General features: G+C 34.7%; 1 protein-coding gene across 1 annotated transcript; it reads left to right on the forward strand.

Moving 5' to 3' along the window:
* The first annotated feature begins 1030 nt into the window (after positions 1-1030).
* Positions 1031-2191, forward strand: CCL (CCR-like protein). Its single transcript, XM_016306567.3, has 3 exons — positions 1031-1479; positions 1733-1891; positions 1998-2191. Exons 1-3 carry the CDS (start codon positions 1295-1297, stop codon positions 2071-2073), a joined length of 420 nt encoding a protein of 139 aa, XP_016162053.1. The 5' UTR covers positions 1031-1294; the 3' UTR covers positions 2074-2191.
* The last annotated feature ends 7864 nt before the right edge of the window (positions 2192-10055 follow it).

The raw sequence follows: 10055 nt of genomic DNA on the forward strand, positions 1-10055 counted from the left end.
CGACCAAGGCTCGGAAGAGTCTTCTGTCCCTCATTAAATAACTCGTAGAAGTAGCTTTTCCACCTTTCATTAATCTTCTCCTCTTGAGCCAGCACCTCTCCATCCTTATCCTTTATGCACTTAACCTGATCCAAACCTCGCGTTCTTCTTTCACGGCTCTTTGCGATTCTATATATACCTTTTTCTCCTTCTTTCGTGCCCAAAGATTGGTAGAGACCCTCATATGCTCTTGTTCTTACTTCACTTACAGCCTCCATGAATACTCCCATACCCAGTCACTTCTCTCCCAACATGGCCATTTAAATCTCCTCCTAAGAAAATCTTATCTCCCGAAGATATGTCTTGAACCAAACTATCTTGATCCTCCCAAAACCATATCTTGTGTTGTTCGTCCGAACCTACTTGCGGTGCATAGGCGCTAATCACATGGAAAACACCTCCCTCCGCCACAAGTTTGATAGAGATGATCCGATCTCCCACTCTCTTGACATCCACTACGTCCTTCTTCCACTGCTTATCCACAATAATTCCAACCCCATTCTTATTCTTCAGCTTTCCTGTATACCAAAGTTTGAAACCAGAAGTATCCAACTCCCTAGCCTTCGCACCAACCCATTTTGTTTCTTGTAGGCACATAATGTTAATTAAATAAATTTTAACTATTTATTTGTTATATTTTATATTAATAATTTAGATTTAAAAAAGTAACATACAAATTAGTTTATTATTTTTTTAGTAAGATTATAAAAAAAAAATAAAAGTTTAAAACCTGTTAGTTTATTTGTTATCTCTATATAGTAGGTTAGTTTCCAAATAATATATTCTTTATTTTTTTCCAAATAGGTTAATTTGTTTGTTAATCTCTTGCTAATTTTTTTAACTAAATTAATTAATAAAGAGAATGCTAATTAATTAATAGTGGAAAGATAAAAAGCTAAAAGTATAATAAATATGTATAGCAAAGAAAAAGAAAACTTGATAAAGAGAAGGACAGCTCTAGGTAACAATCTTGTTTTGCTTCCAGTTGGCTGAACATAGTTCTTCCCCTCCAATAATGGAAGAAAAAAAAAAAAAAAACACTTGATATTATCCATAAAACTCCAAAGAGTTCACATAAATATCTTGGTGGTGATGGAACCTACTGAATCAGAAGAGTCCCCAAAGATTAAAAACAAAACCTTATCCTGATCCACAAATATCTCACCCTATCCATCATACCCACTTTTAATCTATAAATTTGAACCACACTTGCTCTGATCACAAGTCACAATACTAAAACAAAAGCAAATTCAAAATGCAGAGTGCTTTAACCTTTGCTTCCCCTGTTGTTATGCCATTGGCACCTTCAAAGAGTGTCTCCCAAGTAACCACCTTCCCTACCAAATTAGCTTCCTCATTTTCTTCACCTCATAAAGTTGCAGCCAAAGTTGCAACCGTTAACTATGACACTTCAACAGTAGATTACAGCTCTATGTTCTCGTAAGCCTTGTGTTTCAACTCTCGTTTCTACTCTCCGGGTTTATATAGAAATTGTAGAATTTAGTTATGCTTTAGATCTTAGATCATTCATAACACATGATTTGCGCAATAGGAAAAGATTTTAGTTTTATAGATACTATCAAAATAACTGTGGCTTTCACCAAAATTTCTTGGTTGTTTATTTGTTGGAACACTTGAGTTGAAAGTGTTAGATGAGAGTGATAATTGTAACCTTTGTTTCTGTGTGGTTTAGTGTGTTTCCGGCGGAAGCTTGCGAAACGGTGGGAGGGGACGCATGTTTGGCAGAGATGTATCCTGAAGCGAGGGTTCAGCCGGAGGCTCGGAACGACAAACCTCAAGTTGCTTCAGAAAGTGTTGATAGAGAGTATCTTGAATACAATGATCCCAAGACGTAAGAAACATCTCAAAACTCAATTCACCGTTATTAGATCATTGTTTCTAGATGAACTCGGAATTCTTGGTGGACTATGATCTTACATGTATGTGTTTTGACTCAGGGTCTTTCTTGGAGAAGCTTGTGATGAACTCGGAGGAATGTTCTGTGAGCACGAGTATCAGAAGGGTGTCTACTAGGACATAGAAAACCTCCTCTTTTTGCAATGACTACTACAAATCTACAATGTGTTGTATATATATGATATGATATGATATGTAGCATATAATAATATAGATCTCAAGTTTGCAATTTTCATTTTCGATCTAAATGATAGAAGCTTAGAATAGTAATCACCATAGGAGAAGAGTACTGTTATTTAAATATGAATATCTGTTTGAAGGTAGCGAATGCTAAATTCCAGCAGCAGAAATTACAGAAATTATAGAACTTGACAAGTAGAGAACCAAGTTCCAGTGTTCATTTGGAGAAACAAAAAGCGAAATAAACAAAGGTAATAGCCACAGAGTATATAATATTTATGGATTTTGTATGTATGCATAATGCATGTGAATGGCTATATGTAAAGTTGGAGTTAATGGAGTGTGAGTATGATGAAAGTTATGGAGCAAAATTGAGGGATTCTAATTTCTACATAAAAAAAGACCGGGGATTAGAATTAGAGGGCCGGGCTACCAATGGGGGTTCATGGCTGCTGATTAGGGATGACAATAGGTATTCAAGGGGCAGGTATTGCTCGCTCATCCTGCTCAGAGTTTAGGAAAATACCCTCCATTTTTACTACGGATATCCGTTTCATTCACTCCGCATAAAAGATGGACATTCGCCGCGAATGAAAAAGTATAAGAAAACCATGTAAATGTTCAACAACATGAACAATAGTTTAAGAAAAGAAGGTTAAATTAATTATTAAAATTAGATTTCAAATTTATTAGAATAATCAATTTTTGAATTTAAATTATTAGGATTAGGCAACGTAATCTCCTCCGTTTTCATTTCGTCTCAATCTTCTTCTTTTCCAACTCACGTTTTCTCCTTTCACCACGCTACGATGAAAACGGCGCCGTAGCTTTAACTACGGCAAAGTGCAGTGCCAAACGCCGTCTACCATCGCGACTTCCTTCTCACGCATTGCAGCCATCGCCAAACGCCGTCCACCATCGTGGTGCCCTCTTCGCGTGCCGCAACCACCCCCGAATGCTGTCCCCCATCGCATCGCGGCTTTCTCCTCGCACGCCGCAGCCACCACCGCCGCAGCTCCACTCCACTATCATGATTGCAAGCATTATTATGGGGGCTGCCTTCAAGACCACACAAAAGATAAGTCAAGTATACGAGATTGCAATTATTGGGGATATGCTAATCACAACGTGACTGGTTTCATTGATAATAGTAGTTATATGGAAGAAGAACATATGGTAAGCTATTATCTTCTTATTGGTATCCGGCTGCATAGGGACTATTTATTTCTCATCTCGGATAACAAAGTTCATCGAGGGAGGCTATATTTCAATTATGTCTTCTTTATTCTTGACGATGATCATGGGAATTTGGCATTACGTGCACAAAGAGAGGTACATGTTCGAGTTTAGAAATAAAGTTTTCAATGAGTACATGTTCATGATTGCAAGCATTATTATTTGTGCTGCCGATCACTGCAGCACCATCCCTCTCTCTTGTTTCTACCTTGTTGTGGTCAACCCATAATATGTCGGAAGTCGGATGGTCATTTTAATATATATGCGGATGATTATTTTAATTTTTAGGTGGATGATTATTTGATTGGAATGAGTTTAGTTAGACATAATTAAAATATGCTGGATGTTCAATTCACTAAGTATGCGGATGGTTATTTTTATTTTAAGTAGAAGGTTATTCTTAAGCGTCGATAAAGGTCCTTGTTGACAGACCAACGGCGGTGAAGAGGATTCTGATGGCGACAATGGAGGTTGATTGGTGACCAAGTGACGGCAGAGGGTTTGGGAAAAAAGCTGGTGCTTTGATAAATTAGAGTATAATAGATGGTTAAAATTTTTGAATTATTGAATGAGGTTTTTTGGTTAGGTAATTTAGTAGAGTGTTGTTTTTTTTTTTTTACTTCATTGGACCAAATTTTCAACCCGTTCGATATTCACGTTATTCAAATTCCCCGTTATTTACCTAGAGAAACCATTTGTGGATATGCATGAATATTAACTTTTAAAAACATTAAATAATATAATTCAATACCATTCAACTAAATTAATTATATTAAAACATAATTCAAATACAAATTTAATATAATTCACATACACATAAAATCTTCAATATACATAATAAAAAAATAAGATAAAAATTATTTTTAACAAAATAATATAAAAAAACTTTTATATATAAGTGAAAATATTTTAGTAATTTTTTACCTTTTGTGAAAATTTGACGGATCTTTATAAGGTAGGTACTTCTATTCCATCTCCATTTCTATTTATTCGCATGACGGTCCTCCATCTCTGTTGGAATTTTGCAGATACCCATTTAATATCCCGTTGTAGATACCTACCTTTACGGATATTTTTACCATCTCAGATTATATTATTTGTGTAATTAAATAAGCCAAATTTAAATTTTCTTTTCAAAATTTATTAAACAAATAAGCTATAACCTAGACTTTAAAAAATACTCATAAAATTCATTAAGTCAACCTATTTTAATATAATGTTTTGAAGGTATATAAATAAGAGAACATATATTTAATGAGATAACTACTGAATTGGTATCCAAAAGATCCAAAAGTTGATAAAAATAATACCTAAAAATATTATTGATAAAAAGATCCCTAAATAATTTTAAAATCTGACAAAAATGACTAAATTTTAACCATCTCTATTTTTGTTAATAGAAAATGCTAAAATAACTAACAGAGTTGATTATAAAGCAAACTCTCTCCAACAATCTATTTTCCTAGCTTTTTTTAATTAATTTAAGCAATAACAAAGTGAAAAAACAATAAATTTCTAATTTAATTTGGTAAAAAAAAATCACAATTCAATTGAGAGAAACCCTAAATTTTTATATCCTTAAGAAAGTTGAGGGTGTGGCGGCGATGGAAGCTCCTAATGGCATCATTGTGTTCACTAGGAAAAACAGCGATGAAAGAGAGAAGGCCAAAACAAAGGAGGGAGAAAGGGAACGAGAGTGTTGAAAGGTGATGGAGATGGTGGTGATGCAGATGAAGGAGAAGAGGTGACGCTGCTGCAACCGTTGCTATTAGAAGAAGTCGTCACCGAGATGCTCCTCTCCTTGCGCGTTGCTACTGCAACTATCTTCTCCTTGCTTTGTCGTGATTTTGCTACTGTTCTCTGTTTTTCCGCTAATTCTATCATTTTTTTCGCAGATTTATGAGCGATGGTTCCTATGAAATTTGGACATTCTCCACAAATTTTATGTGAGTTTTGTAGTTGTTAATTTTCATTGATGCCACCATTATCTTTTTCTTTTTGTCTTAGTTTGTTTGAGTTGTAGAGAATAAAAGAGTAAACTACTATTTCTACTCACAAAAATTGAAAACACTGACACATCTACCCATAAAAGAAGGAAATTATCATTTTACCCTAAAATATGGGCTCTGTATAACAAAATTATCCAAACACTAAAAACCACCTAAAACTCCAAATTACCCTTTTCTTCACCACTAATACTATCATCCCAGCTCTCCCTCTTTGCATTCCCTTTTTTTATTTTTTCATTCCCCATTTATCTCGTTCTCACCCCTCTTCACAATGGACTTCCGTCACCGGCCTCCTTCAATGCTACTACAGCGGCCAAGAGACCCACAATCACCACTACCACATTTTCCCCTCCATCTCCCAAGGCCTTTGACGCCCTCCCACTCTCAATATGCTTCACCGAGAAGCAAACCCTATCTCTGCCTCCAAAAAACCTTGAACTTGTTGGACTCCCTAAAGCATTGTCACGCGACCTCCATCAGCCACAGCGACTTCAATTCACCAACTATCAGCACCGTTGTGCGACCTCCATCAGCCACGACGAGCCGACGTTGCAGAGCGCGAGGATGCAGTCTCTGATGAGGACTGGACTCTGTGGCTTCGCAAGAAGATTGGAGGAGAATTTCATCCACTACTGGATGTTGTCGCTAGAGAACCAGAGGGCGGAGAGTTTGCTGAGGACCATTACTGATGACTTCAACACCTAGTTCTGCAATGGTACCCTTCAGACCCTTCATCTCTTCTCTCATTTTCCGTTACCCCTTCATCATTGTTGCTGGTGCTGCTGTTGTTGTTGTTGGAGAATGTGAAAAGGAGCAGAGACGAAATGGTGAACTTGCACCTTGCAGATTGAATTTGTGGCCTTGGATCTGTTTCTTCTGCGATGATGTAGTTGCACCGGCTCAATTGATTTATGGTTCTTCTCCATTTGATGTGTTCTGCTACTGTTGTTGGTGCCTCTGTTAACACGCATGTTTCAGAGAGAGAGAGAGAGAGAGAGAGAGAGAGAGAGAGAGAGAGAGAGAGAGAGAGAGAGAGAGAGAGAGAGAGAGAGAGAGAGAGAGAGAGAGTAATGTGATGTTGATGCGGATGACGATAAGGGTAATTTGGGATTTTTAGGCGATTTTTTAGTGTTTGGATAATTTTGTTGTGCGAAACTTATATTTCATGGATACAAATGGTAATTTTCTTCTTCTATAGATAGATGTGTCAGCGTATTCAACTTTAGTGGGTAAAAATGATAGTTTACTCATAATAAAAAATAACTTCTTCTTCTATTTATTATTTTTTTTTTACTTTTTTTAAATATGATTTCTCTAAAGTTTTAAACTGAAATTTAAAATTTTTTCTAAGCATGTTGTCCAAATCGAACAGAAATGCTTAAACAATACAAGGAGCTAAGCATGTTTGTGCATCGTATTAATGAGAAAGCCGGAATTAGACCGAGTAAAACATATCAATCATTTGTAGCAGCAGTGGGTGGTCATCGTAAACTAAGTTTTATTAAAAAAGACATGAAGAATTACATTACAAGGGAATTTGGAATGTTTCTGAACGAGATGATGCCAAAGAATTTGGGAAGTACTTATTAAGAATGAAATAGAAGAATCAAAATTTCTTTTATGAGCTTAATCTTGAAGTTGATCACTCTATCAAAAATGCATTTTGGGCTGATGAAAGAAGCAGGGCCGTGTATGAGTATTTTGGAAATATTATTTCATTTGATACAACTTACAACACAAACAGGTAATTTTTGCCGTTCTGGTTTCGGTTCTTTGTAATATAGTATTAGGTTCATACACACAACTAGTTTCAATTCATAACGGATTTTTCTTTTGGTGTCCACTGCAGGTACAATTTGGTTTTTGGTTCTTTTGTTGGTGTGAATCACCAAGGTCAATCGACACTTTTTGGATGTGCTTTGATGAAAAATGAAGATATTCAGTCATTCAAATATTTATTTGAATGTGGGCTTTGTAGCATAGGAGGAAAGGCACCAAAAGAAATTCTTACTGATTAATGTGTATCGATGCAATGGGCTACTGAGATTTGTATGCCAACAACAATTCACAGGTACTATATTTGGCATATTATGAAGAAGATTTCACATAAATTAAATGGCTACAAGAGACATGAAGAAATTGAACCAGAGATGAGTCATGTTGTTTGGAACTCATTTACAAAGATGCATTTGACAGAAATTGAAATACTTTTTTTTATGAAGTATGGTGTTGGAGGCAATAAATGGCTAACCGCGGTTTTATTCGAATTGATTGATGTTATTTTTTCAGTGAAAACGGGTATAACTTTTGGTTAATTTTGTGTCTGCTTTTTGAATTCTGTCCCATTTTACAGAGCTCTTTGAAGATCGTCATTTATAGATTTCAGTTTATCTGGATCACTACTTTGGGCTGGGATGAGAGGCACATAAAGGAGTGAGAATATGCATGATTTTTTTAATAAGTTTATTACACGCAATAGCTCCTTGATTCAATTTGTGAAACAATATGATAGTTGCCTATGAAGCAGAGAGCAAAGAGAGAGAGAATTTGATGCTGCAGATTTTTATACTGTCATACAGTGTACAATAAAATCATCAATAGAAGCTCAATTTTAGCATGTGTATACTCATGAGAAGTTCATAGAAGTTCAAGCACAATTTAGAGAAAAGGTGAATTGCATCACAAGATTAACATAGTCTGCTCTAGGTTTTACGACATATGAAGTTGTAGAATAGGTTTCTAACTCAACATTCAACAAGTTTGTTGTTATATACGATGCGATATTATGCGAAGTAAAATGTCAGTGCTTATTGTTTGAGTCAAGGGTATATTGTGCCGTCATTCTTTGAATGACTTAAGCTTTGAGTGAGTAGATAAAGTGACACCGAAATATATATTACAACACTGGAGTAAGAACGTAAAAAGGAGATGCACACATATCAATAGCATCCAAGATGAGCCTTTATTGGAGTCAAGAAGCAAGAGATTTGATGATTTGGTATTTCGCTAGCACAATATTTGTGAATTTGTGTCAGAATCTGAGGAGTTGACTGGAACTCTACACCGTGCTTTTGATAATGTCATGGCTGAGATGCAAGAATATCAAGCGAAAAATAAAGGTAAATGTTCGAGTTGACTGGAATTCGGCACCGCGCTTTTGATAATGTCATGGTTGAGATGCAAGAATATCAAGCGAAAAATAAAGGTAAATGTTCGTTATCTCATGAAGATGCTACGTTGAATGATGTTAATGACTTTCAAAGTCCCCCGTGTGTTAGAACAAGAGGACGTCCCAAGAATAGATTGGGATCGAATATGGAAAAAAAAAAAGATCGCAAATGCATTAAAGAAAAAGAAAAAGACAGCTTTAAGTGATGTAACATTGATTTGCTTTTGATTAGGTAGATATGTGTTTGTGCATGTTAATACATTTGCTAATATATGATTTACTTCTTTTGGAGTTGAACTTTTTAGATGATGGATCAATGATTCAGTCAAGCTCCAGCCTTTATCATGCACATGATATAAATTATCCTAGAGAGAATATGGTGCACTATGATAGAAGTTTCAGTATTTAGTAAAATAAATTTCGGTTCATTTATATTTTACTCATATAATATTTTTTCCTTTGATGAAAATGAGGGTTAATTTCTGATTTGTGTTATGTTTTATTGAATAGTCACATTTTGATTTTTCAAATTAGTTTTTGCAATTGTGTTGTGGTAAAAAATTTAGGTATTTATTAGAATAATTTTGGTTCATTTGTGTCTAAATTTCGGTTCATTTGTGTTTTTGTCGCTGTTGAGGTTTGATAAATACATTCAATCTATTTAGTGTGAACATAGATTCATTCAAATTAATGTGATCTCAATACAGCCCAGACATTTCTAACAAATAAATCAAAAGAAATTTAAGAAAAGATTTTCAAATATATATATATATATATATATATATATATATATATATATATATATATATATATATAAACATTTACAAAGAGTCAAAGAAGTGTTTGCCTCTTTACAATTCCTTACAAAATAGTATTCAAGAATGTCAATAGAAATTTATTACAATAGAAGATTAAACCTATTTACTTTCTATATCTCCAGATGATAATCTACAAAAGGAACTTGAGAGGGTAGCAGATGGCTTTGAGATTCTTATGACTTAAGATCTCTCAATGACTTTGTCTCTCAATTTATTTATCTTGTCCAAGAGAATGGTTGGACCATATTCATGCCTGAAAGTATTAACTTGTTGCTACAATTGAAAGAAATTTATTAATATGTATTAATTTAGAAGTAGAGGATCAACTATGTTTAATGATACTTAACCGTTTTCAATTTTTACATGTGTATTTTTTCTTTTTGATCTTTTTGGGATCGAATCATGACGTATATTTTGCAATTCCAACTAATAAAGAAAGAAGCAAGTAAAATATGATTAATAAGACAGACACAGAAAAGCACAGTAAAACCTATTAAATAACACTACTATAGCAAAGAATAATAAGAAGATTGATACAGTGTTTGTTGACCGCTGATCGAAATATATGGTGCTTTAATGCCTTCTTCGTTGTCTTCCAAAGGTTTTATCCCAGCACAGACCCTCATTTGGGATACTATAGAACTTTGAAAAGGATCGAAATCCAAATATAAGAAGCACAACAAAACC

The sequence above is a fragment of the Arachis ipaensis genome, chromosome B6, assembly GCF_059453495.1.
Source record: "Arachis ipaensis isolate K30076 ecotype BB chromosome B6, ASM5945349v1, whole genome shotgun sequence".
In the NCBI taxonomy this organism is placed as follows: Eukaryota; Viridiplantae; Streptophyta; class Magnoliopsida; order Fabales; family Fabaceae; genus Arachis; species Arachis ipaensis.

Excerpts from the sequence above, each read along its gene's own strand:
- CCL (XM_016306567.3), top strand. The coding sequence starts at position 1,295 with ATGCAGAGTGCTTTAACCTTTGCTTCCCCTGTTGTTATGCCATTGGCA. Across the intron at positions 1,480-1,732 it reads GATTACAGCTCTATGTTCTC|TGTGTTTCCGGCGGAAGCTT; the intron begins GTAAGCCTTGTG and ends TGTGTGGTTTAG. Across the intron at positions 1,892-1,997 it reads GAATACAATGATCCCAAGAC|GGTCTTTCTTGGAGAAGCTT; the intron begins GTAAGAAACATC and ends GTTTTGACTCAG.